Genomic DNA, 27,893 nt, shown 5'->3' on the forward strand with positions numbered 1-27,893 from the left:
CCTCTGCCCATTTCTGTGTTACTTTAGGGGACAGTCCCCAGTTTGGTTCCTCTGCCCATTTCTGTGTTACTTTAGGGGATAGTCTCCAGTTTGGTTCCTCTGCCCATTTCTGTGTTACTGTTGGGGACAGTCTCCAGTTTGGTTCCTCTGCCCATTTCTGTGTTACTTTAGGGGACAGTCCCCAGTTTGGTTCCTCTGCCCATTTCTGTGTTACTTTAGGGGACAGTCCCCAGTTTGGTTCCTCTGCCCATTTCTGTGTTACTTTAGGGGATAGTCTCCAGTTTGGTTCCTCTGCCCATTTCTGTGTTACTGTTGGGGACAGTCCCCAGTTTGGTTCCTCTGCCCATTTCTGTGTTACTTTAGGGGACAGTCCCCAGTTTGGTTCCTCTGCCCATTTCTGTGTTACTGTTGGGGACAGTCCCCAGTTTGGTTCCTCTGCCCATTTCTGTATTACTGTTGGGGACAGTCCCCAGTTTGGTTCCTCTGCCCATTTCTGTGTTACTTTAGGGGACAGTCCCCAGTTTGGTTCCTCTGCCCATTTCTGTGTTACTTTAGGGGATAGTCTCCAGTTTGGTTCCTCTGCCCATTTCTGTGTTACTGTTGGGGACAGTCCCCAGTTTGGTTCCTCTGCCCATTTCTGTGTTACTTTAGGGGACAGTCCCCAGTTTGGTTCCTCTGCCCATTTCTGTGTTACTTTAGGGGACAGTCCCCAGTTTGGTTCCTCTGCCCATTTCTGTGTTACTGTTGGGGACAGTCCCCAGTTTGGTTCCTCTGCCCATTTCTGTATTACTGTTGGGGACAGTCCCCAGTTTGGTTCCTCTGCCCATTTCTGTGTTACTTTAGGGGACAGTCCCCAGTTTGGTTCCTCTGCCCATTTCTGTATTACTCTCTTCTTCCCCTTCTCTTTCATTCTCCTCCCTTTCACCTCTTTTTCCTTCAGCAAGACTCACAAGCATTGTTCTGCACACAGTTCTTGCTTTGTTTCTTTTGACTCCTGGCATTAACATCCTCATGAGCAATTTCCACCTTGCCTCATGGGATTACAAGTGGGACCAAAACATCTCCAGGGTGAAAGTCACAGGAGCTGTATTCCCTGGAAGGGCTTATTTTCCTTAAACAGCACCAAAACAACGTTCAGCTTTTTGGTTTGTTGGCTTCTTGGGGTTTGGTTTTGTGGTTTTTTCCCCCTTCTGGACTCTCTTTTGCTCAAAACCCTCGGGAGAGAAGGCACTGAAAGATTGATGCCTGGTTTTGTTAGTCAGACCATGGGAAGTGTGCTTTGCTTCAGTGCTTGCTTGCTTGCCAAGTTTAGGTGTGCAGGGAACTTGGGAACAGTGTTAATGCATAAAATGCCAGGCTGGCCTTAGAAGCCCTGCTTTTACTGTCTCCTGGAAATGTTTGGTGTCACAGGGTCACAGGGTATCAGGGGTTGGAAGGGACCCAAAGAGATCATCCACTCCGACCCCCTGGCAGAGCAGGACCATACACTCTAGCTCAGGTCACACAGGAATGCATCCAGACAGGCCTTGAAAGGCTCCAAAGAAGGAGACTCCACAACCTCTCTGGGCAGCCTGCTCCAGGGCTCTGTGACCCTTACAGTAAAGAAGTTCCCCCTTGTGTTGAGGTGGAGCCTCCTGTGCTGGAGTTTCCATCCATTGCTCCTTGTCCTGTCCCAGGGAGCAAGTGAGCAGAGCCTGTCCCCTCCCTCCTGACCCCCAGCCCTCAGATTTTGATTGACATTTATTAAATCTCCTCTAAATCTTCTCTTCTCCAGAATAAACAGCCCCAGGTCCCTCAGCCTCTCCTCCCCAGGCAGTGCTCCAGACCCCTAATCATCCTTGGAGCCTTAGAGAGAGAGCATACTGACAGGGAGGGACCTGGCAGTGCTGGGTGACAGCAGCTGAACATGAGCAAGCAGTGACCAGGGGGCATGGGAGGCCAATGGCATCCTGGCCTGGACCAGGAATAGTGTGGCCAGCAGGAGCAGGGATGGAATTGTGCTCTGTGCTCAGCACTGGGGAGGCCTCACATCTAGTACTGTGTGCAGCTCTGGGCCCTCACTGCAAGAGAGATCTTGAGGTGCTGGAGCAGGTCCAGAGGAGGGCGACCAGACTGGGGAGGGGGCTGGATGGGAAGTCTGATGAGGAGAGGCTGAGGGAGCTGGGGGTGTTCAGCCTGGAGGAGATTCAGGGGGGACCTTACCACACTCTACAACTATCTGAAGGGAGGCTGTAATCAGGTGTGGGTCAGGTGCTTCTGCCAGGCAACTTGTGACAAGAGAGGGCATGGTCTGAAGCTGTGCCAGGGGAGGGTTAGGTTGGATGTTAGGAAGCAATTTCTCATGGAAAGGGGAATTTGACACTGGGATGGACTGCCCAGGGAGTTGGTGGAGCTGCCATCCCTGGAGGTGTTTAAGGCAAGATTGGATGTGGCACTTAGTGCCACGGTCTGGTTGTGTGGTGGTGTTGGGTTCTAGGCTGGACTGGATGATCTCAGAGGTCTATTCAATGATTCTGTGAAGTTATGAATGATATCTGCATGCTCTGTAAGAATGAGAGCAGAAGCAGGCAGTGGCTATGCCCCAGTAAGCAGGGCACACCTAGGTGTTGGTCAGACAAGGTTCTGGCCTTGTCGCCTGGCACTGAGAAGCTAACCTGTGTTGCTGTTCCACTTCACAGCTCTCAAGTCTCCTGCCTGTTCTGACTGTGGTGTTTTGGCACAGGTAGCACGAAGCACAGGGATTCTGTTGTCATCTGGTGCTGACTTTGTACTCAGAGGCACTTAAATGTATCCAGCATGTCAAATAGGACACAAAGAGATTCTGCAGTGGTGTATGGAAAGGATTTAATAGTGTGGCCTCAGTGTATACATTTTGTGGTGCAGTTGCTGTGTCTTTGAAGGAGATGGGGTGGGATACAGAATCACAGAACCAGCCAGGTTGGAAGAGACCTCAGAGATCATCCAGTCCAACCTATGGCCTAATACCTAACACCTCCTGACAACTAAACCATGGCTCCTAGTGCCACATCCAAGCCTTTATTGAACCCCTCCAGGGACAGTGACTCCACCACCTCCCTGGGCAGCCCATATGTGATGACTGAAGACATTTTTGATTCTGAATGCTTTTCTTTATGAAATCATAAGCTCCAGTGTGACATTTTGTGGAAGTTTAACTCTGTTAGAGTTCCTTACATGGCCTGGGGATAGAAAGCACACATCAAGGAGAAGATCTTATTTGGTGCAGTTATAGTAACAGATCTTCACTGTTGTTTCAAAACAGTCTTAAGTTGAGAGTGAAAGAAGTGAGGATGTTTGGGGGACCAGGAGTCTGCATCCATTTCTGTAACAGAAGCCCAGAGAGCCACTTATATAATTTCAGTGGCTTTCACACCAACAATTGATGTGAAAATGTCAGGAATGTTAAACTTAGAGTTAGCATTCTTGTGACTGTGTGTGTAAACCATGGAATCAGAGAATTGTTAGGGATGGAAGGGACTTCAAGGCTCAGCCAGTTCCAACCCCGCTGCCATGGGCAGGGACGCCTCACACTCCAGCAGGCTGCTCACAGCCACATCCAGCCTGGCTGCAAACACCTCCAGGCAGGAGGCTTCCACCACCTCCCTGGGCAACCTGTGCCAGGCTCTCACCACCCTCATGGGGAAGAATTTCCTCCTCACATCCAATCTCAATCTCCCCACTTCTAGTTTTGCTCCATTCCCCCCACTCCTATCACTATCTGACACCCTCAAGAGTCCCTCCCCAGCTTCCTTGTAGCTCCCTTCAGATATTGGAAGGCCACAAGGAGGTCACCATCTTAAACTACTTTCTGAAAGTTTTGCCTTCAAGAATAACATTTTTTTCCCACAGCTGAATTCTAATCATGGCAAATTCTTGGGGAGAAGGTACACATTGTTCTCTACAACTGCCTGAAAGGAGGTTGTAGCCTGGTGGGGGCTGGTCTCTTCTCCCAGGTACGCAGCACCAGAACAAGAGGACACAGTTTCAAGCTGTGCCAGGGGAGGTTTAGGCTGGAGGTGAGGAAGAATTTCTTCCCAGCAAGAGAGATTGCCCATTGGGATGTGCTGCCCAGGGAGGTGGTGGAGTCACCATCCCTGGAGGTGTTCAAAATGGGATTGGATGTGGCACTGGGAGCCATGGTTTAGTTGTCAGGAGGTATTAGGTGTTAGGTCATAGGTTGGACTGGATGATCTCTGAGGTCTTTTCCAACCTGGTTGATTCTATGCTTCTATGATTCTATGCTTTTATGCTTCTATGCTTCTAAGTTTCTATGTTTCTATGCTTCTATGATTCTGTGCTCTAATGCTTCTGTGATTCTATGATGCTATGCTGCTATGCTTCTATGTTTCTATGCTTCTGTGGTTCTGTGCTTCTCTGTTTCTCTGCTTCTATGCTTGCTGCGTGGGAGCAAAAGGAGAAAGGCTTTATGAGGCTTTCCTTAAGTATTAAAAACATGCCACTTTCTCCTTTGTGTTTCAGGAAAACCAGATGCCTCTGCTAAAACCCTTGTGGATCAGGAGTGTACAATCCCTACGAGCTCCTCCAGCCAGCTGGAAGACTCTGGGTGCGACGTCTCCAGCGAGTGCGCCTTCGATTCCTTCGGCGCAGCTTCCGCGCTTCACCAGCCTGCGCGCGACGGCGGCGCTTCCAAACCGTGGCTGGAAAGAGCTCTCCCACTGAACCTTTGCAGCCCTAGCAGGGAGGAATCTCTGGCTGCTCCAGTGCAGTTTCTGCAACACCTGCTTGAAATCAGGCAGCTGTCAGAAGGAGGAATTCTCCAAGCAGACTTCGCGGAGCTTGAGAAGGATTCTTCCGCCGTATGCCACTCGGTGTCTCGCTTGCTTGAGGGACTGACTGTTTTTTACAGCCAGCCTGCATTCCCATTCTCAGGTTTCCTCACTGAGGCTGTGGGTGTTTTGGTCAGTGTGCTAACTGACACTAAACTTTCTAATCATGTTTTGAAGAAGTGTTTCAGGAAGCTGGAAGAATTCGAGAAGAGTCTGATCCAGATTATTTTAAGGGCCAGCAGTGTCAACAGGGTAAGGACAAAACAGCTCCTGGCCTTTCTACCCCCATTCCACACTACTTCATCATTCTCCTCATTTAATGAGCTTTTCTTTTATTACATTTTGGAAGGCTGCTCCTCAGATTTTTGTGATTGTTCTTTTCTTCTGTTGTGATACCATGCAATCAACCAGCTTGGAAAAGACCTCAGAGATCAGCAAGTGCAACCTATGACCTAACACGTGCTGACAACTAAACCAAGTGCCACATCCCAGCCTTTTTGGAACACCTCCAGGGATGGTGACTCCACCACCTCCCTGGGCAGCACATTCCAGTGGCCAATGTCTCTTTCTGGAAGAACTTTCTCCTCACCTCCAGCCTGGTTAGGCCACACCTTGAGTCTTGTGTCCAGTTCTGGGCCCCTCAGTTTAGGAAGGAGGTTGACTTGCTGGAGCGAGTCCAGAGAAGGGCAACAAAGCTGGGGAGGGGTCTGGAGCACAGCCCTGTGAGGAAAGGCTGAGGGAGCTGGGGTTGCTTAGCCTGGAGAAGAGGAGGCTCAGGGGTGACCTTCTTGCTCTCTGCAACTGCCTGAAGGGAGGTTGTGGCCAGGTGGGGGTTGGTCTCTTCTCCCAGATAGCCAGCACCAGAACAAGAGGACACAGTCTCAGGCTGCGCCAGGGGAGGTTCAAGCTGGCGGTTAGGAAGAAATTCTACACAGAGAGAGCGATTGCCCACTGGAATGGGCTGCCGGGGGAGGTGGTGGAGTCACCATCACTGGAGATGTTCAGGAGGAGACTTGATGGGGTGCTTGGTGCCATGGTTTAGTTGATTAGGTGGTGTTGGGTGATGGGTTGGACACAATGATCTTGAAGGTCTCTTCCAACCTGGTTTATTCTATTCTATTCTATTCTATTCTATTCTATTCTATTCTATTCTATTCTATTCTATTCTAAAGTTCCCTTGGCACAGCTTGAGTCTGTGTCCTCTTGTTCTGGTGCTGGTTGCCTGGGAGAAGAGACCAACCCCCACCTGGCTACAACCTCCCTTCAGGAAGCTGTAGAGAGCAAGAAGGTCTCCCCTGAGCCTCCTCTTCTCCAGGCTAAACACCCCCAGCTCCCTCAGCCTCCCCTCATATGGAGAATAAATGATGTAAAGCATTTGCAAAAGTTCTTGCTGGTGCATGCAAGTTCTTCTAGCCTGTTACTAAGACTTCTAAAAGCTGTTTAAAAGATGGATTAAAATAACTTTATAGATTAATTGAGTAGAAAAAGATCCTCAGAGTGATACACTGCTTGTTTAAATTTAATCCTACTGCCTGTATGTTTTCCCCCAGGAGTGCAAATATCAAGCAAATAGGATTGGATGTGAGGAAGAAGTTGTTCCCCATGAGGGTGGGGAGAGCCTGGCACAGGTTGCCCAGGGAGGTGGTGGAAGCCTCATGCCTGGAGGTTTTTACAGCCAGGCTGGATGTGGCTCTGGGCAACCTGCTGTAGTGTGAGGTGTCCCTGCCCATGGCAGGGAGGATGGAACTGGCTGATCCTTGAGGTCCCTTCCAGCCCTAACAATTTTATGATTCTATTACCAAACTAGGAGCAGAGGGGGCAGATATTCCTCTCTTTGGGTTGGGAAGCATTTGGAAGGCAATTTTCATAGGCTGCTGCTCTTTCCAGGACTAGAGCCTTGTGTCTCTGACACCAGGGTGCTTTGTTTCAGTGTTACCATGGTGTAGTGCTTAGATTTTAATTAGAGGTGTCCCTGGCCAGTGTTGTGAAAGGATGTGAGCATACATAGCAATTTGGTGCTATCAGGACTGGAGTCATGCAGGTGGGGCTCTTTTTATTCTCCTGTGTGATGACAGGATGCAGAACAAAGAAAACTTGAGCAGGCATTCATTAAGGACTTCTTCACAATTAATGGTGCCCAGTGTTTCCACCTCATCCCCTCCTGGACCTGAATGGGAAGTTAGTCAATAATTCAAACCTTCTTCATTGTAAGAAAGCAACTAAGAGGTTATTCAGAGAGGGATTGCTTGTTGAGTGGAGGAGCCTGGCAAAGGAGGTGGTGGAGTCACCATCACGGGAGGTGTTTAAAAAGAGCATGGATGAGGCACTTGGTGCCATGGTTTAGTTGACAACATCTTTGTTGTGAACATGGACAGAGGCATTGAGTGCCCCCTCAGCAGGTTTGCTGACAACACCAAGCTGTGTGGTGCAGCAGACAGCTGGAGGGAAGGGATCCATCCAGAGGGACCTTGACAGCATGCAGAGGAGAGCCCAGGCTGCGCCAGGGGAGGTTCAGGCTGGATGTTAGGAAGAAGTTCTATACAGAGAGAGTGATTGCCCATTGGAATGGGCTGCCTGGGGAGGTGGTGGAGTCACCATCACTGGAGGTGTTCAGGAGGAGACTTGATGGGGTGCTTGGTGCCATGGGTTAGTTGTTTAGGTGGGTTGGATTGGTTGATAGGTTGGACATGATGATCTTGAAGGTCTCTTCCAACATGGTCTGGTCTATTCTATTCTATTCTATTCTATTCTTATCTATTTTCCCCTCTTTCTCCTGAGCAGGCATTGCTCAGGTCTTTGATACAGTCTTTGAGTCACAGGGCTTTTTAGGTATGTGTCCAGGTGGCGATTCTCTTTTCCTTTACACCATCCTCCCTTCCCTGGGTAGCTGATGGGTGGAGATGATCTTCTCTATGCACATTCCAGAGAGTCCTTATTCAGTGGCTACACATCAGCTCTTGTCTGGGCAAGGAGCAAAGGTGATTTTATCTTTGTTGATTCACATCAAAAGAGAGAAGATTTAGTCTCTTACTCTAATTCCAGCCTTCATCAAGATTTATTACTAAATCCTTTTCAGAGGCTTGCTAGTCCTTAACCTGAAGTGAACAGGGTAATAAATATGTAGAATTCAGAGCTAGGAGAGGAAAATGGACCTGGACAGGCTGGAGAGCTGAGCCCAAGACAACCTTATGAGGTTCAACAAGACCAAGTGCTAGGTCCTGCAGTTGGCTTGGGGCAATGCCAGGCACTGATATAGGCTGGGCAGGGACTGGCTTGAGAGCAGCCCTGAAGAATAGGACCTGAGGGTGCTGGGGGAGGAGAAGCTCAACAGGAGCCAGCAGTGAGCACTTGCAGCCCAGAGAGCCAAGCAGAGCCTGGGCTGCAGCAAGAGAAGCTGAGCCAGCAGGACAAGGAAGACGATTCTCCCCCTCTGCTCCACTCTGCTGAGACCCCACCTGGAGTACTGCCTCCAGAAAGGGTCTGGAGGTGCTGTAAGGTGTCCAGAGAAGGGCCATGAGGATGAGCAGAGGGCTGGAGCTGCTCTGCTCTGAGGAGAGACTGAGGGAGTTGGAGCTGTTCAGTCTAGAGAAGAGAAGGCTCTGAGGAGACCTAATTGTGGCCTTCCGGTATCTGAAGAGGGCTCCAAGAAAGCTGGGGAGGGACTATTGAGGGTGTCAGGGAGGGATGGAACAAAACTAGAGTGGGACTGGGAGGGATGGAACAAAACTAGAAATGGGTAGATTGAGATTGGATGTTAGGAAGAAGTTGTTCCCTTTGAGGGTGGTTGGAGACAGGGAAGGGAAGGGAAGGGAAGGGAAGGGAAGGGAAGGGAAGGGAAGGGAAGGGAAGGGAAGGGAAGGGAAGGGAAGGGAAGGGAAGGGAAGGGAAGGGAAGGGAAGGGAAGGGAAGGGAAGGGAAGGGAAGGGAAGGGAAGGGAAGGGAAGGGAAGGGAAGGGAAGGGAAGGGAAGGGAAGGGAAGGGAAGGGAAGGGAAGGGAAGGGAAGGGACCTTCAAGATCATCGAGTCCAACAAATCATCCAACACCATCTGATCAACTAACCCATGGCACCAAGCACCCCATCAAGTCTCCTTCAAAGCACCTCCAGTGATGGGTTTTTGCAGCCAGGCTGGATGTGGCTGTGAGCAACCTGCTGCAGTGTGAGGTGTCCCTGCCCATGGCAGGGGTTTTGGAACAGGCTGAGCCTTGAGGTCCCTTCCAACCCTGACACTTCTGTGATTCTCTGATTCTTCATGTGCTCTGTACCAGATAGCTCCCAGGGATACTTTATGCCTCAGTTTTCATCATCACTGTTTACTCCAGTGCTGATTGAGAGAGGAAGATTCTAGGTTTAAAATGAAATTACTCTTAATTACCAGGCTGTCATGTGGGAGGAGTGGCAAACTGTGTGAGTTTTTTGTGCCAGGAGGATGCTTCAATCCCTCCAGTATAAAAACAGGAGGAATTTTGTTGTGTGTAACCTTACTGCCTGTCAAAAAGCATTTGCACAGGCAGGCAGCCACTGATGAAGCTCTGGAACCGACACAACTTTCCCGTTGTCATCCTCATCTATAAAGCTGTCAGGAGCTGTCAAGGAGGACAAAAGGGCTGTGAGCAACACCTTCAAAAGGTGAACAAAGGCAGAAAGTGGCTGTGGATTGCATTCAGCAGCTCACCCTCAAAGGCAATCCCAACGTTTTGCAGAGCAAATTAAACAACTTAAGCCTTGAGAACTGAAAAAAAGGCACAATTATCTCTGCATTAGGTGGAGAGGAAGGAAAAACAGCAGCAGAATGTTGCTTGCTGGAACTGTTGAAACCAATTGCTTGAGATGGTTCTAGTTCTGAAACACTGATGGAAAGTGCTGGAGACTTGATGGGGTGCTTGGTTGCATGGTTTAGCTGATCAGATGCTGTTGGATGATAGGTTGGACACCATGATCTTGAAGGTCTCTTCCAAACTGGTGCATTCTATTCTATTCTATTCTATTCTATTCTATTCTACTCTACTCTACTCTACTCTACTCTACTCCATTCCATTCCATTCCATTCCATTCCATTCCATTCTATTCCAAGATTCTGGTTGACAGCAGCTGTGTGCCCAGGTGGCCTGGATCAGGGATAGTGTGGCCAGCAGGAGCAGGGAAGTCATTCTGCCCTGTGCTCAGCACTGCTTAGGCCACACCTGGAGTCCTGTGTCCAGTTCTGGGCTCCTCAATTTAAGAAGGACATTGAGACTCTTGAATGTATCCAGAGAAGGGCAACAAGGCTGGGGAGAGGTCTGGAGCACAGCCCTGTGAGGAGAGGCTGAGGGAGCTGGGGTTGCTTAGCCTGGAGAAGAGGAAGCTCAGGGGAGACCTTCTTGCTCTCTCCAACTCCCCGAAGGGAGGTTGTAGCCAGGTAGGGGTTGGTCTCTTCTCCCAGGCACCCAGCATGAGAACAAGAGGCCACAGTCTCAAGCTGTGCCAGAGGAGGTGTTAGGTGACAGGTTGGACTTACTGATCTCTGAGGTCTTTTCCAACCTTGTTGATTCTATGATTCTGTGTAGGATGTAGTCAAGAGTTTGTCTGCTTACATTCAGCTGCCTAAAGCTCTGCACTTTAATTTTTGACCTGGAACTCCAAACTGACTGGAGTGTCAAAGCAAAAAAGGAATAAATCTGACATTGAAGATGCAAGAGGTCAGATCAAAGGAAATATTACTTAAAATGTAAAACTACTGATGGGATGGGATGGGATGGGATGGGATGGGATGGGATGGGATGGGATGGGATGGGATGGGATGGGATGGGATGGAATGGAATGGAATGGAATAGAATAGAATAGAATAGAATAGAATAGAATAGAATAGAATAGAATAGAATAGAATAGAATAGAATAGAATAGAATAGAATGAAGCCCCCATGGCAGGGGGGTTGGAACTAGATGATCCTTGTGGTCCCTTCCAACCCTGACTGATACTACGATACTATGATTTAAATCCACTACAAATGAAAGCAGCCTCTTGGATTTCCCTTTTCAGTTTTTCTCCTCTCCCTCCACGTGTGGAGGGCAGCTCAGAAGTCTGCACACAGCTGTCAGACACAGGATTTTGGAAAAGCCTTCTGGAAATATCTAGGAGGATCCTCAAGGATGAAGTAGGAGTTCTCTAAGCTTAAATCATCTACTCAACACCCTGCCTCTGCACCTGCTGCTGGCATGCTCCTGCATTGCTGTATGGCTGCCACGGAAGAGCTTGTGAGGAACAGGCTGCCCAGGGGGTGTTGAGGAGACTCCCTCTCTGGAGCTACTCAAAACCCACCTGGATGTGTTCCTGTGTGATCTGCTCTAGGTGATCCTGCTCTGCAGGGGGCTTGGGCTGGATGAGCTTTCACAACCCTTCTAGCCCCTACAATTCGGTGACTCTGTGGGCAGAGTCCAAGGGCAGGAGATTGAACACATCTAAGTAGCAAGTTCTGCACATTGGCCACAACAACCCCAGGCAGTGCTGCAGGCTGGGGTCAGAGTGGCTGGAGAGCAGCCAGGCAGAAAGGGGCCTGGGGGTAGTGGTTGACATGTGTAAGCTTTTTCATTTCTATTACAGGGATGTGACTTCTAAGGCTAATTGAAAACACTATGGAACACTCTCCCCTGAGCCTCCTCTTCTGCAGGCTAAGCAACCCCAGCTCCCTCAGCCTCTCCTCACAGGGCTGTGCTCCAGACCCCTCCCCAGCTTTGTTGCCCTTCTCTGGACACCTTCCAGCATCTCAACATCTTTCTTGAATTGAGGAGCCCAGAACTGGACACAGAACTCCAGGTGTGGCCTAAGCAGTGCTGAGCACAAGGCAGAATGACTTCCCTGCTCCTGCTGGCCACACTGTTCCTGATGCAGGCCAGGATGCCATTGGCCTTCTTGGCCACCTGGGCACACTGCTGGCTCATGTTCAGCTGCTGTCAGCCAGTATCCCCAGGTCCCTTTCTGCCTGGCTGCTCTCCAGCCACTCTGACCCCAGCCTGTAGCTCTGCATGGGGTTGCTGTGGCCAAAGTGCAGCACCTGGCACTTGGACTTGTTGAATGCCATCCTGTTGGTCTCTGCCCATCTGTCCAGCCTGGCAAGGTCCCTGTGCAGAGCCTCCCACCCTCCAACAGATCAGCTCCTGCCCCCAGCTTGGTTTCTAGAGACATGGAGGCATTTTCATCAGCCAGAGAGACTTGTATCTTTCCTGCACACATGTAAGTGCATTTCTTTGAATAGTAAACTGTATTGCAAGGATTTTGTGGGCTAGTAAGAGTCAACGTTTGAATCTCTTGATTGTTGAATTCAATGTTCTCAGCAATCTGTTGTCCCAAGTAGAGAGCTGTTTGAGTCAAATGGTAATCAAAAGCCTTTGTCTTGTAAATCACTACTCTTTAAAAGCAATCACTAAAGTGACTGACTCTCATTTACTTCTGTGAAGTAGATCATAGGAGCAGCTAGACAGCATGAAGCAAATTTTGTCTGCCTCTTAGATTTTCACCCACTTTCCCTCCTCAGCCAGCCCCAGCTGATATACATCATGCCCTGGACTCAGCACTGCTTAGGCCACACGTGGAGTCCTGTGTCCAGTTCTGGGCTCCTCAGGTTAAGAAGGACATTGAGCTGCTGGAAGGTGTCCAGAGAAGGGCAACAAAGCTGGGGAGGGGTCTGGAGCACAGCCCTGTGAGGAGAGGCTGAGGGAGCTGGGGTTGCTTAGCCTGGAGAAGAGGAGGCTAAGGGGAGACCTTCTTGCTCTCTATAGCTACCTGAAGGGAGGTTGTAGCCAGGTGGGGGTTGGTCTCTTCTCCCAGGCAACCAGCACCAGAACAAGAGGACACAGTCTCAAGCTGTGCCAGGGGAGGTTCAGGCTTCTCCAGGCTAAGCAATTCCAGCTCCCTCAGCCTCTCCTCACAGGGCTGTGCTCAAGGCCTCTCCCCAGCCTTGTTGCCCTTCTCTGGACACGTTCAAGTGTCTCCATGTCCTTCTTAAATTGAGGGGCCCAGAACCAGACACAGGACTCAAGGTGTGGCCTAATGAGTGCAGAGTACAAGGGTACAATGACCTCCCTGCTCCTGCTGGCCACACTCTTCTTGATGCAGGCCAGGATGCCATTGGCCTTCTTGGCCACCTGGGCACACTGCTGGCTCATGTTTAGGCAGCTGTCAATCAGCACCCCCAGGTCCCTCTCTGTTTGGCAGCTCTCAGCCACTCTGACCCCAGCCTGTAGCTCTGCATGGGGTTGCTGTGGCCAAAGTACAGCACCCAGCACAGGTCTCCTCAGAGCCTTCTCTTCTCCAGACTGAACAGCCCCAGCTCCCTCAGTCTGTCCTCACAGCAGAGCAGCTCCAGCCCTCTGCTCATCCTCATGGCCCTTCCCTGGACACCTTCCAGCGCCTCCAGTTCCTTCCTGTAATAGAGGCTCCAGAACTGGATGCAGTGCTCCAGGTGGGAGTGCCTGGTGTTGTCCAAGTAATTAACTAGCATTCAGATTATTTCTGTTTGTATGAACTAATATTACAGCTTATTTCTCCTAGGAAGAGGAGAAAAGGGATGGAATGGGCCTTTGCTGTTCTCCTGGTACACACATTAAGTATGTGGGGGCTTTTAATGCAAGGGTACAAGAAGTTCCTGGGGTTGTTGATTGTGGTAGGAAATGTATATCAAAAGCTGTTTGCTTCTTTCCTCTGCTCCCAGGGTCTCTCCAGTGAATGCATTCTGACAAAGCTCTCTTAATTTTCAGCAGCATTACATGAGCAGGGTCATTTTGCCTTTTCTTTTTGGCATCTCCATGGTGTTTACAGCTGAGACCTTGGGGAACAGCAACATCAAAGCCCATCCCTCAGTTCTGCACTTACCATGCCCGTGTAAAAACATTTGAATTCCAGCTGGGCCTTGTTTTCTCTTGTTCCAGTCATGCTATTAAACAGAAGGGCCTAAAATTGCTGTGGTTTTGTTTTGCTCTTAGGGGTACCAGGGTAGCTGTTTATTCAGAAGAATGGTATGATCACCTTAGCTCCATCACATCATTACTTAGCCTAGCTCTTTGCTTCCATCCTGGGCACATCCAGATGGAGGTGTGGGGCTGTTATTCTGTAAGGATTATGCTTCTTTACACAGGAAAATTCTGTTTTGCTTTTAGAAGTGGTGGCTTAGGGTTATTTGGGTTTTTTTTTTCAGTCTTGGGGAAAATTACATTTTACATAGAATCAGAGAATTGTCAGGGCTGGAAGGGACCTCAAGGCTCAGCCAGTTCCAACCCCCCTGCCATGGGCAGGGACACCTCACACTACAGCAGGTTGCTCACAGCCACATCCAGCCTGGCTGCAAACACCTCCAGGCAGGAGGCTTCCACCACCTCCCTGGGCAACCTGTGCCAGGCTCTCACCACCCTCATGGGGATCAGCTTCTTCCTAGCATCCAATCTGAATCTCCCCACTTCTAGTTTTGCTCCATTCCCCCCAGTCCTTTCACTCCCTGACACCCTCAAAAGTCCCTCCCCAGCTTTCTTGGAGCCCCCTTCAGATCCTGGAAGGCCACAATGAGGTCTCCTCGGAGCCTTCTCTCCTTCAGACTGATTTGCCACAACTTCCTCAGCCTGTCCTCACAGCAGAGGTGCTTTTGGAGGTGTTTGTTCATCTGAGAGCTTCTTCTAGTGCTCATTCCCCCAGGGCCAGACACAGACACATTTTTCACAGAAAGAGTGACTGGCCATTGGGATGTGCTGCCCAGGGAGGTGGTGGAGTCTCCATCCCTGGAAGTGTTTAAGAGGAGCCTGGATGAGGCACTTGGTGCCATGGTTCAGTTGATGAGATGGTGTTGGGTGATAGGTTGGACTTGATGCTCTCAAAGGTCTTTTCCCACCTGGTTAATTCTGTGTTCTGTATTCTAAACCTTCTGAGAAGGGAAAGTTTCAGTGTGATGGATGTGGGTTTCTCACAGATCTCTTGTGTGTAGTTCATAGAGTTGGGAACTCTGCCAAAGTTTGGAACTTGCCTTTTTTTGTGTGTGTTCTTTAAACTTCTAATATGCAAATCCCATTTCTACTTAAGGTTATTGCTGGGGGGCAGGGGGTTTGTATGAAAAAGAGGTGTGTTTTGAAAGATTGTTTCTCCTTAGTTTCAGGCCCTGCATGCTATAGCACACACCCTGGTTTTGCTGGCAAGGAACAACCTCTTAAGGAAATCCTTAATATCTCTTCTGCTGCCAGAAGTTCGTCAGGTTGCTGAGCAGCTGCTGCAAGCTCACCAGGTACTGTCAGCTTTTGCCTTTCAGAGGGCTGAAGAGTGTTCCTGGAAGTTGTTTTATCTGTGTCTGGTCTATAAAATAGAAATGGATCATCCTATAGAGTAGAGGGACCTTGCCAGGCTGGACAGATGGGCAGAGTCCAAGGGCATGAGATTGAACACATCTAAGTGCTGGGTTCTACACGTTGGCCACAACAGCCCATCCAGTCTGAATCTACCCACTTCTAGATTTGCTCCACTCCTCCCAGTCCTTTCACTCCCTGACACCCTCAAAGGTCCCTCCCCAGCTTTCTTGTAGCCCCATTCAGATACTGGAAGGATACAATTAGGTCTCCTGTGAGCCTTCTCTTCTCCAGACTGAACAGCCCCAACTCCCTCAGTCTGTCCTCACAGCAGAGCAGCTCCAGCCCTCTGCTCCTCCTCGTGGCCCTTCTCTGGACACCTTCCAGTCCCTCCAGATCCTTCCTGTAATAAGGGCTCCAGAACTGGACACAGAGCTCCAGCTGTGGTCTCAGCAGAGTGGAGTAGAGAGGGAGAATCACCTCCCTGGCCCTGCTGGCCACACTTCTCTTGCTGCAGCCCAGGCTCTGCTTGGCTCTCTGGGCTGCAATTGCTCACTGCTGGCTCCTGTTGAGCTTCTCATCCCCCAGCACCTCCAAGTCCTTTTCTTCAGGGCTTCTCTCAAGCCAGTCCTTGCCCAGCCTATATCAGTCCTTGGGATTGCCCTGACCCAGATGTCATCTCCCATTGCAGCTGAGGTGCTAAGATGCATAGGTGTCAGACAGGGCTGGGAGATGACAAATGGTTGATGCAGTTTGTGTCTTCCCTCTCAGGCTGCCAGAGGATGATAGCGCTAAGGAGAAAGGAGTTTAGGTGCATTCTTCCTGAGCTGAAAGGTGACAGGGTTGGGGCTGCACTTCTGTGCTTGGCCAAATCGAGGATGACATGTAATCAGAAAAGCTCAGATGTGTTTGGGAATAGAAGCAGCAAATATTGATTGCAGGAGGAGAATTCTGTATTGCTGTCAAGCAGGGAATTATTACTCTTAATATTGATGAATCGTCTCAGCCACGGAGCTGTGATACTGGAGGGTGAAAAATACTTAATTAGGGAAAATCAGGAATAGATCATGCCTCAACAGGTAAATGAGTAATAGTCCCTCTTCCTGTTTCAAAGTGTGCTCAAAATCTAGGCTTTGAAAAGAAACAAACAACCAAACAACAACAACAAAAATACCCTAACCAAAACCCACACAAATAAAAAGCCCCAAAGAAAAGCCCTAGACAAACAAAAACCCCCAAGGAAAATCCCCAGACAAAACCCCTACACAAAGACTCCAAACAAAACCCCTAGACAAACAAAAACCCCAAACAAAACCCCTAGACAAACACACCTCCCAAATAAACCCCCCCAAACAAGATCCCCAGACAAACAAAACCCCCAACCAAAACCTCCAATCAAAACTCCCAAACAAAACCTCCAAACAAAACCCCAAACAAAACCTCCAAACAAAACCCCCAAATCCCCCAAACTAACAAACCCCCCAAACAAAAGCCCCAGACAAAAGCCCCAGACTAATAAAACCTCCAAACAAAACCCTTAAACTAACCAAAACCTCCAAACAAAACCCCCAGACAAGCCAAACCCCCAAACAAAACCTCCAGACTAACAATAACGCCAGACAAGGAAAACTCCCAAACAAGACCTCCAAACAAAACCCCCAAACAAAACCCCCAGACAAACAAAACCCCAAACAAAACCCCTAAACAAAACCCCCAAATCCCCCAAACTAACAACCCCCCCAAACAAAAGCCCCAGACAAAAGCCCCAGACTAATAAAACCTCCAAACAAAACCCTTAAACTAACCAAAACCTCTAAACAAAACCCCCAGACAAGCCAAACCCCCAAACAAAACCCCTAGACAAACACACCTCCCAAATAAACCCCCCAAACAGGACCCCCAGACAAACAAACCTCCCAAACAATCCCCCAGACAAACAAAACCCCCAAACAAAACCCCCAGACAAAGGAAACTCCCAAACAATCCCCCATACAAACAAAACCCCCAAACAACCCCCCCAAACTAACAAAAAACAGCTTGAGAATCACTACAGGAGATCACCCTGATGCTCAGGGCATAGAGGTCTTGAGGAAGCATGGCTGTGTGGGAAGAGTGATTGTGTTTGTTTGGGAGAGAAGATGATTTTTAGCTCTAAACATGACCAAACACTAAAATGATCTAAGATCATAGAATGGCCTAGGTTGGAAGGCACCTCAGAGATCATCTACTCTAACCTCCCTGCCATGGGCAGGGACACCTTCCAACTATACTCTGCTGCTCAAGGCTTCATCCAACCAATCCAAGATAAGCTTTAACAAAGTGATCTCAGGCTCTCAGGTAGTGATAGGACTAGCAGGAATGGAATGAAGCTGGAAGTGGGGAGATTTAGGCTGGAGGTGAGGAGGAAGTTCTTCCCCATGAGAGTGGTGAAGCTCTGGAATAGGTTGTCCAGGGAGGTGGTTGAGGCCCTGTCCCTGGAGGTGTTTAAGCCCAGGCTGGATGAGGCTCTGGCCAGCCTGATGTAGTGTGGGGTGTCCCTGCCCATGGCAGGGGGTTGGAACCAGATGATCCTTGTGGTCCCTTCCAACCCTGACTGATACTATGAAAACCTGCAGACAAAAGCCCCAGACTAATAAAACCTCCCAAACAAAACCCCCAGACAAACAAAAACCCCAAACAACCCCCCTAGACAAACACACCTCCCAAATAAACCCCCCAAACAAGATGCCCAGACAAAACAAAGCCCCCAAACAAAACCTCCAGACAAACAAAACCCTCAGGGCAAAACCTCCAGACAAAACAAAGCCCCCAAACAAAACCTCCAGACAAACAAAACCCCCAGACAAGACCCCCAGACAAACAAGACCCCCAGACAAACAAGACCCCCAGACAAACAAAACCCCAGACAAGACCCCCAGACAAACAAAACCCCAGACAAGACCCATCTTTATTGATGATCTGGACGAGGGCATCGAGTCCATCATCAGTAAATTTGCTGACGACACCAAGCTGGGCGCAGGAGTTGATCTGCTGGAGGGTAGAGAGGCTCTGCAGAGGGACCTCGACAGGCTGGGCAGATGGGCAGAGTCCAACGGCATGAGATTGAACACATCCAAGTGCCGGGTTCTGCACATTGGCCACAACAACCCCATGCAGAGCTACAGGCTGGGGTCAGAGTGGCTGGAGAGCAGTCAGGCTGAGAGGGACCTGGGGGTGCTGGTCGACGGTAGACTGAACATGAGCCTGCAGTGTGCCCAGGCAGCTAAGAGGGCCAATGGCATCCTGGCCTGCATCAGGAACAGTGTGGCCAGCAGGAGCAGGGAGGTCATTCTGCCCCTGTACACTGCACTGGTTAGGCCACACCTCGAGTACTGTGTCCAGTTCTGGGCCCTTCAGTTTAGGAAGGAGGTTGACTTGCTGGAACGAGTCCAGAGAAGAGCAACAAAGTTGGTGAGGGGTTTGGAACATAAGCCCTACGAGGAGAGGCTGAGGGAGCTGGGGTTGCTTAGCCTGGAGAAGAGGAGACTCAGGGGTGACCTTATTACTCTCTACAACTACCTGAAGGGAGGTTGTAGACAGACGGATGTTGGTCTCTTCTCCCAGGCAAGCAGTACCAGAACAAGAGGACACAGTCTCAGGCTGCGCCAGGGGAGATTCAGGCTGGATGTTAGAAAAAAGTTCTATACAGAAAGAGTGATTGCACATTGGAATGGGCTGCCTGGGGAGGTGGTGGAGTCGCCATCACTGGAGGTTTTTAGGAGAAGACTTGACGGGGTACTTGGTGCTGTGGGTTAGTTGCTTGGGCGGAGTTGGATTGGTTGATGGGTTGGACGCGATGATCTTGAAGGTCTCTTCCAACCTGGTTTATTCTATGTATTCTATGTATTCTATGACAAACAAAACCCCAGACAAGACCCCCAGACAAACAAAACCCCCAGACAAGACCCCCAGACAAACACAACCCCCAGACAAACAAAACCCCCAGACAGGACCCCCAGACAAACAAAACCACCAGACAAACAAAACCCCCAGACAAGACCCCCAGACAAACACAACCCCCAGACAAACAAAACCCCCAGACAAGACCCCCAGACAAACACAACCACCAGACAAACAAAACCCCCAGACAAACAAAGCCCCCAAAGAAAACCCCCAAACAAAACCCCCAAACAGAATCCTCAAACTAACAAAACCCCCAAAGACAAACCCCAAACAAAAGCTCCAGACAAACAGAGCTCCCAAAAGAATCCCCCCAGACAAACAGAAACCCCAAACAACCCCCCCCCCCAAACTAATAAAAGCCAAAAACAGGACCCCAGAACAAACAGCTCCCCAAAGAAAAATGAAACAAGCCCCAAAAGCCCCACAAAAGAAACTCAAATAAACAAACAGCCTAAATCAGACAAAAAACCTCTGGAGAACAGGAGGATCCAAGGAGACCTAATTGTGGCCTTCCAGGATCTGAAGGGGGCTCCAAGAAAGCTGGGGAGGGACTTTTGAGGGTGTCAGGGAGAGATAGGACTGGGGGGGATGGAGCAAAACTAGAAGTGGGGAGATTCAGATTGGATGTTAGGAAGAAGTTGTTCCCCATGAGGGTGGTGAGAGCCTGGCACAGGCTGCCCAGGGAGGTGGTGGAAGCCTCATGCCTGGAGGTGTTTGCAGTCAGGCTGGAGGTGGCTGTGAGCAACCTGCTGTGGTGTGAGGTGTCCCTGCCCATGGCAGGGGGGTTGGAACTGGCTGCTCCTTGAGGTCCCTTCCAACCCTGACAGCTCTGTGATTCTGTGATTTTCTTGTATATTTTTGAACACACTTTCTGTATTCCTCTCCAATTCAGTGAGAGCCTCTTTGTTTTGCTTCCTTTGGCAGTAACATGATTTCTGTCCTCAATCTTTAAGGCAATTCTTGGTATAGTTCTTACAGTGCAATGAAAGCTTCTCTGGGGTTGCTGCTGCTTTTGCTTCCTTACTCTCTGTGGTAATTCTGTCCTTTCCCTACTGCTTTCTTTATAGCTCAGCTGATGTTTGTGCATGCTTAAAAGCAGGATGTAAGGGAGAAGGATGTGAGTTTTGTGGCATATGTGGTGCACACACCAGTCTAGACTAGAGAAGACCATTTGATTGTTGCTTTATCTGTCTCCAGATAGTTTTAATGCTCCTCTTAACCTCCTTTCTTCTTGGAGCAGTCTTGCTTCCTGACAATGACTTGCAAAGCAGAATCATGTGGAAAATCAAGCAACCATTTCCTTAATGCTTTTGGACATTGGATTTGCCTATGTGAATAGGAATATGCCATATGTGCTCTTAAAAGTTCCATTTACAGGCAAGGTCACAGAGGTAACAGGCTGAGGGAGCTGGGGGTGTTCAGCCTGGAGAAGAGGAGGCTCAGGGGAAGGCTAATAGAAGCTTTCCAGTACCTGAAGGGGGCTGCAAGAAGGATGGAGAGAGACTGTTTGCAAAGGCCTGCAGGGACAGGACAAGGGATAGTGGCTTCAAAGTAGAGAAGAGCAGATTTAGCTTGGGTATTAGGAACAGGCTCTTTACCAGGAGGGTGGTGGAAGACTAGAACAGGTTGCCCAGGGAGGTGGTTGAGGCCCCATCCCTGGAGATATTCAAGGTAAGGCTGGACAGGGCTCTGGGCAGCCTGATCTAGTTGGGGATGTCCCTGCTGACTGCAGAGGAGTTGGACTGGATGACCTTTAGACTTAGTTGGACTTGAATGGACTTGGTTAGACTTGACTAGACTTATTGCTCAAGGCCTCAAATTCCGAAGCTCATCTTAAATGTAGTCTATATATTAGGTGACAGCACCCTACCTGACTTCATCTGGCAAGGCAGCAAACTCTTCATGCTGTGCCCAGAGGGGGAAAACAGATTTCAGGACTGGTGCCTGGATTCCTGATAAAGGTTTAATTTCAGGAGATGGAATGTGATGAGCTAAAGCTGAACCTGCTTGCAGAAGATATCACAGAGCTAGATTTAGGCTTGTCATGCTGAGAGCTAAGGAATCTGGGATTTAGAGTTTGAGGTAGGCACTGATTATGAAGCTTTCTCAGTCCACAAGGACAACAAAGCTGGGGAAGGGTTTGGAGCACAGTCCTGTGAGGAGAGGCTGAGGGAGCTGGGGTTGCTTAGCCTGGAGAAGAGGAGGCTCAGGGGAGACCTTCTTGCTCTCTACAACTCCCTGAAGGGAGGTTGTAGCCAGGTGGGGGTTGGTCTCTTCTCCCGGGCACCCAGCACCAGAACAAGAGGACACAGTCTCAGGCTGTGCCAGGGGAGGTTTAGGCTGGAGGTTAGGAGGAAGTTCTACACAGAGAGAGAGATTGGCCATTGGAATGTGCTGCCCAGGAAGCTGGTGGGGTCACCATCCCTGGAGATCTTCAAGCAAAACCTGGATGAGGCTCTTATTGCCATGTTCTAGTTGATTGGATAGGGCTGGGTGATAGGTTGGACTGGATGATCTTGGAGGTCTCTTCTATGGTTCTAATTATCACACCAACATCCTTCCAGTCATCTAAAACCTGTCACAGTTACCTTCCCTTTGTCTGTCAGCCCTGGTTACCAGTCAACCCTTGTCTGTCTTTCAGAGACTCTTGGCTGCACGGTGGCCAGGAGATGGTAGCCCCAGCAGTCTGAGGCTGAGGAGGACAAAGAAGCTTTTAAGAGTGAAAAGTTTCTCATAAAAAGAAACAAAAATAGGAAGTAATTGTAGATATTCAGCAGGTTTCTCCTCTCAGAAGTAAATGGGGGGGTGATTCCATTTGGTAGTTCCAAAATGGGTAGCAAAATCAGAGGAGTGAGTTGCACTTCAGTCAGGCAGAGGCTGGGTGGTTGAAGGATGTTATTGTACCACCTGCTGAGAACAGAATGAATTTTCAGGTAGAACATGTGGAAAGAATCCTTTTGTCTCTGAAGTTAACAAGACAAAAGGAACAGCTTTCACAGCACACATTTCCCCTGCACTGCACATCAGGCAAATTAGCAGTGGTTTGTGTCACAGACATTGCTTTCACTTGGGAGTTTCTTGCAGATGTTAAGCTGAGCCAGCAGGGCCAGGGAGGGGATTCTCCCCTTCTACTCCACTCTGCTGAGACCACACCTGGAGCACTGTGGCCAGTTCTGAAGCCTCTATTACAGGAAGGATCTGGAGGTGCTGGAAGGTGTCCAGAGAAGGGCCACGAGGAGGAGCAGAGGGCTGGAGCTGCTCTGCTGTGAGGACAGACTGAGGGAGTTGGGGCTGTTCAGTCCAGAGAAGAGAAGGCTCCAAGGAGACCTAATTGTGGCCTTCTGTCTTGGTCCAGAGTGGGTAAGAACTGAGTTTCTATTGAACCTTCCCCTGTTATGAAATCAGAGGCAGAAAAGACACCAAAATATCAATAGCCCTCAAGGCTGTTTATTAAGAGAATAAAGTGGATGGAACAGAAGAAGGGAGAGAGAGAGGGGGGGGAAATTAAATTCAAACAACCAGTGCATCAGTCTGAGGGTGGTGAGAGACTGGCACAGGTTGCCCAGGGAGGTGGTGGAAGCCTCATGCCTGGAGGTGTTTGCAGCCAGGCTGGAGGTGGCTGTGAGGTGATTCCCCCTCTCTGCTCCGCTCTGCTGAGACCCCACCTGGAGCACTGTGTCCAATTCTATGATTCTAACATCATTATGGCCATTAAACCATGTCCTAGTGTGCTCTGTCCACACATTTCTTGACCACCTTCAGGGATGGTGACTTCTCCTCCTCCCTGGCAACCTGTTCCAGTTTTGGGCTCACCAATTCAAGAGGGACTGGGATCTGCTGGAGAGGGTCCAGTGGAGGGCTACAGGGATGATTAGGGACTGGAGCACTGCCTGGGGAGGAGAGGCTGAGGGACCTGGGGCTGTTTAGTGTGGAGAAGAGAAGACTGAGAGGGGATTTAATAAATATCTGAGGGCTCAGGATCAGGAGGGAGGGGACAGGCTCTGCTCACTTGCTCCCTGGGATAGGATAAGGGACAATGGATATAAACTCCAGCACAGGAGGTTCCACCTCAACAGCAGGATGAACTTCTGCACTGGAGCAGGCTGCCCAGAGAGGTTGTGGAGTCTCCTTCTCTGGAGACTTTCAAGGCCTGTCTGGATGTGTTCCTGCATGACCTGTGCTGGATTCTGTGGTCCTGCTCTGGCAGGAGGGTTGGTCTGGATGATGTCTTTGGGTCCCTTCCAACCCCTGACATCCTGTGAGCTGCAAAAGTGACAGTGAAGTCTCTTTAAGACTTCCAGCAAGGACATTTCACAAATGCCCTGCTGTGCTTCCTGTGCCCTCACTTCTCAGGCAGGACGATCTGTCAGGAAGCACAAACCATCAGGAAGCACCTCTGGCCGACAAAAGAAGTGCCCTGGGGCCAAGGCAGCAAATGGTCCTTTGGCTGAAGGGGAGAAGTGCTGCTCGCAGGAGTGGCAGCGAGGTGTCCTGGGGGTGCTGTCCCGCAGGAGCTGAGAACGATGGGGTACCAAAGGTCACAGGGAACAGCAAGAGCCCTTCCAGTCACTTTGCCTATCAGCAGAGAGAAGAAAAGCTTTGCCATGGCAACCATGCTATGTATTTTTCATCCCCTCTATGTTTAGTGCAGCTTATTTCAACTCCATCTTCTGGGGCTTGGCAGTGAAATGGAAAAATCCTTCCCCATTCCAGCACTGTGAAGAAGGGATGAGGCTGAATTGTTGGAGCAGTCTCCAGTACCTTGCTATTTATTTTTTGGGGGGCTCCTGATAACCTCTCATAATCTCCAGTCAATTTCTCCTCTGAATATCTTAAGCTGCAGTTTAAAACTGTTGAAGAGAAAGAGGGCAGAAACTATGGATTGGCATGGGAAAGATCACAAAATGGCACAGGTGACTTACTACTCAGGTTTGGGTTTATCTCTCTTTAAAGCAGACATTTAAATTGGAGACTGAATATGTATCACTGGAACTGTTGCTGCCTCGTTAGGCTTGGAAGGGAGCTCAAGGATCATCTAGTTCCAGCCCCACTGCCAGGGGCAGGGACACCTCACACTAGAGGTTGAAGAAATTGTTAGAAGAGCAGAGAGCACACAGTGCTACCCTCAACTCTAGCAACACCACCTCCACTCCTCCCCCCAGAAGATCTTGAACTTGTGTTGGTTGTATTGTCTTTAAAAAGCTCAGGCTTTTTAAAGACAATAAGCAGTGCAGTGTTAGGAAAGAAGGTGGCTTTTGTTTGTTTGTTTTCTTCTTAATCAGTGTGGGTCTGAAGACATTTGTGACTGAGGGTGGTTTCTGTGTGCAGAAGTGATGGCTCCCAGTGAATATGGGAGATGATACAGCATAAACATGGCTCCAACCACCTCCCTGGGCAGCACATTCCAAGCCCTGACTACTCTTGCTGGGAAATATTTCTTCCTAATGTCCAGTCTAAACCTCCCCAGTGGCAGCTTGAGGCCATTCCCTCTTGTTCTGTCACTAATTCCCTGGGAGAAGAGACCAGCAGCAGCCTCTCCACAACCTCCTTTCATGGAGCTGTAGACAGCAATGAGGTCTTCCTTCAGCCTCCTCTTTTTCACACTAACCATCCCCAGCTCCTTCAGTCTCTCTTCATCAGATTTATTCCCCAGGCCCTTCCCAGCTTCCTTGCCCTTCTCTGCCCTGGCTCCAGCACCTCCACAGCTCTCTTGTGTTGAGGTGCCCAAAACTGGGCACAATCCTCAAGGTGTGGCCTCCCCAGAGCTGAGTGCCAGGGGACAATCCCCTCCCTGCTGCTGCTGGACACAGCATTGCTGATCCCAGCCAGGAGGCCTTTGGCTTTCTTGGCCCCCTGGGCACCCTGCTGGCTCCTCTTCAGCTGCTTGTCCATCAGCACCCCCAGGTCCATTTCTGCCAGACAGCTTTCCAGCCACACTGCCCCAAGGCTGGAGCCTAGCTTGGGGTTGTTGTGCCCCAAGTGCAGTACCTGCCACTTGGCCTTGTTGGAGCTCATTCAGTTCACGTTGGCCCTAGATCCAATCCCTCCAAGTCCCTCTGTAGAGCCTCCCAGCCCTGCCTTTGTGGTATGTAAGGTCTGCAGCAGCAGCAATGACCAATTGTCTGACTGAATTACAACTTTTTCCTTTCCTTGGCAAACCTATTAATTATTTCTTTCAATCATTTTTATTCCCCCAGAAGCCTCAGTGGTTAATTTTAAATAGCACTGCACCTGGAGAAACAACTTCAGCTACAGGCATCAAGCTGCAGTTGACAGATTCCTACAAGACCTACAGGGCTTCATTGCTGTAGGGAAATAAGTAGCAATTAATGTGAAATGGAGTAAGGCTGCTCAGTTAATAAATAAAACATAGATGGGGGTTTTATTAGCTGCCAGTGGTAGCCAGGAACACAGAGAGGGAAACGTGAGGCTTCAAATAAATTGGCATCTTACAAATAGGGCCTGGAGAAATAATTACAGTCCCTGAAATGATTAGCCAGAATCATCAGTTTTTGTTTTACTTTTCCACTCCTCCATGCCATCCTAAAATTAATTAACTGTATAAAAGTCAACTGGGATCTTGAGATTTCATTACATTTGTTCGAGCCCAGATCTTTCTGGGGTAGAAGGAAGCTCTGCTTAGAATGATGGAATGGAATGGAATGGAATGGAATGGAATGGAATGGAATGGAATGGAATGGACCAGACCAGGTTGGAAAACACCTTTGAGATCATCAAGTCCAACCTATCACCCAACACCATCTGATCAACTAAACCATGGCACCAAGTGCCTCAGCCAGGTTCTTCCTAAACACCTCCAGTGATGGTGACTCCACCACCTCCCTGGGCAGCACATCCCAATGGCCAATCTCTCTTGCTGGGAAGAATTTCTTCCTAACATCCAGCCTGAACCTCCCCTGGCACAGCTTGAGACTGTGTCCTCTTGTTCTGGTGCTGGGTGCCTGGGAGAAGAGACCAACCCCCACCTGGCTAGAGAGCAAGAAGGTCTCCCCTGAGCCTCCTCTTCTCCAGGCTAAGCAACCCCAGCTCCCTCAGCCTCTCCTCCCAGGGCTGTGCTCCAGACCCCTCCCCAGCTTTGTTGCCCTTCTCTGGACACATTCAAGACTCTCAACATCTTTCCTAAATTGAGGAGCCCAGAACTGGAGACAGGACTCCAGGTGTGGCCTAACCAGTGCTGAGTACAGGGCAGAATGACTTCCCTGCTCCTGCTGGCCACACTCTTCCTGATGCAGGCTAGGATGCCATTTGCCACCTGGGCACACTGCTGGCTCATGTTCAGCTGCTATCAACCACTACCCCCAGGTCCCTCTCTGCCTGGCTGCTCTCCAGCCACTCCCAGCCTGTAGCACTGCCTGGGGTTGTTGTGGCCCACCAGAACTATCAGGGTTGGAAGGGACCTCAAGGCTCAGCCAGTCCCAACCCCCCTGCCATGGCCAGGGACACCTCACACTCCAGCAGGTTGCTCACAGCCACATCCAGCCTGGCTGCAAAAACCTCCAGGGAGGAGGCTTCCACCACCTCCCTGGGCAACCTGTGCCAGGCTCTCATGGAGGAGAACTTCTTCTTCACATCCAATCTGAATCTCCCTATTTCTAGTTTTGCTCCATCCCCCCCAGTCCTATCACTCCCTGACACCCTCAAAAGCCCTTCCTCAGCTTTCTTGCAGTCACCAGCTTTCTTCATGCTTGCAGCCAGGACTTTCCTGAAGCCCAGTTCTGTCCTTTATGTTCCCTCCTTAGGCTCATTCTGGTTTTCTCTGGGTTTATTTTTGTTCCTAACATGCTTTTAAGTTCTTGCCTTGGGTCTGGGGGTTTTTTTCTTTGCATTTGATTTTGAGGTTTTGTTTCCTTATTTTTATTCCCAGTATTGCTTTGAAGTTCTGCCTTTGGGTTTGTTGTGTTTGGTTTAGTTGTTGGTTTGGTTTGGGGTTTTTTGTTTGGCTTTTCTTTATAGAATTAATTAGTTAATTAATTAATTAATATTCTAACATGCTTTAAAGTTCTTGCTCTGAAGTTTTTTAATATGGTTGGGTTTTTTTCATTTTCATATTTGTTTCTCCTCTTTCTTCTTTCTTCTTCTTTCTTCTTCTTTCTTTCTTCTTCCTTTCTTCTTTCTTTCTTCTTTCTTCTTTCTTTCTGTCTTTTCTGTCTTCTGTCTTCTTTCTTTCTTCTTTCTTCTCTCTTCTTCTTTCTTCTTTTTCTTCCTTCTTTCTTTCTTTCTTCTTTCTTCTTCTTTCTTCTTTCTTTTCTTACTTCTTTCTTCTTTCTTTCTTCTTTCTTTCTTCTTTTTCTTCCTTCTTTCTTTCTTCTTTCTTCTTCTTTCTTCTTTCTTCTTTCTTCTTTCTTTCTTTCTTCTTCCTTCTTTCTTCTTTCTTTCTTCTTCTTTCTTTCTTCTTTCTTTCTTCTTTCTTTCTGTCTTCTTTGTGTCTTATTTCTGTCTTCTGTCTCTTCTTTCTTCTTTCTTCCTTTTTGTTCTTTCTTCTTCTCTCTTCCTTCTTCTTATTATTATAATTTTTGCTGGTTTGGGTTTTGTTTTAATTGGTTTTATTCATGACATGCTTCTGGTGGGTCTATTGTATTTAGTTTGGGAGGGGTCTTCATCTCTTTTTTCTTCTTCTTCTTCCTCCTTCTTCTTCCACCTTCTTCTTCCTCCTTCTTCTTCCTCCTTCTTCTTCCTCCTCCTTCTTCCTTCTTCCTTCTTCCTTCTTCCTTCTTCCTTCTTCCTTCTTCCTTCTTCCTTCTTCCTTCTTTCTTCTTTCTTCTTTCTTCTTCTTCATATTATTATCTTTATTATTACTATTGCTGGTTTTGGATTTAATTATTTTTAT

At 49.0% G+C, this 27,893-nt stretch overlaps 1 protein-coding gene across 2 annotated transcripts in view; it reads left to right on the forward strand.

Moving 5' to 3' along the window:
• MEI4 (meiotic double-stranded break formation protein 4) overlaps positions 1 to 27,893 on the forward strand; it is an 88,092-nt gene that overhangs the window by 34,822 nt on the left and 25,377 nt on the right. For both annotated transcript variants that reach the window (XM_054162545.1, XM_054162544.1), the window contains exons 3-4: positions 4,498 to 5,057; positions 14,914 to 15,045. In XM_054162545.1, the coding sequence (XP_054018520.1) occupies positions 4,498 to 5,057; positions 14,914 to 15,045 (692 nt within the window). The remainder of the gene's footprint in view (positions 1 to 4,497; positions 5,058 to 14,913; positions 15,046 to 27,893) is intronic.

Source organism: Dryobates pubescens, chromosome 6 (assembly GCF_014839835.1).
Source record: "Dryobates pubescens isolate bDryPub1 chromosome 6, bDryPub1.pri, whole genome shotgun sequence".
Classification (NCBI taxonomy): Eukaryota; Metazoa; Chordata; class Aves; order Piciformes; family Picidae; genus Dryobates; species Dryobates pubescens.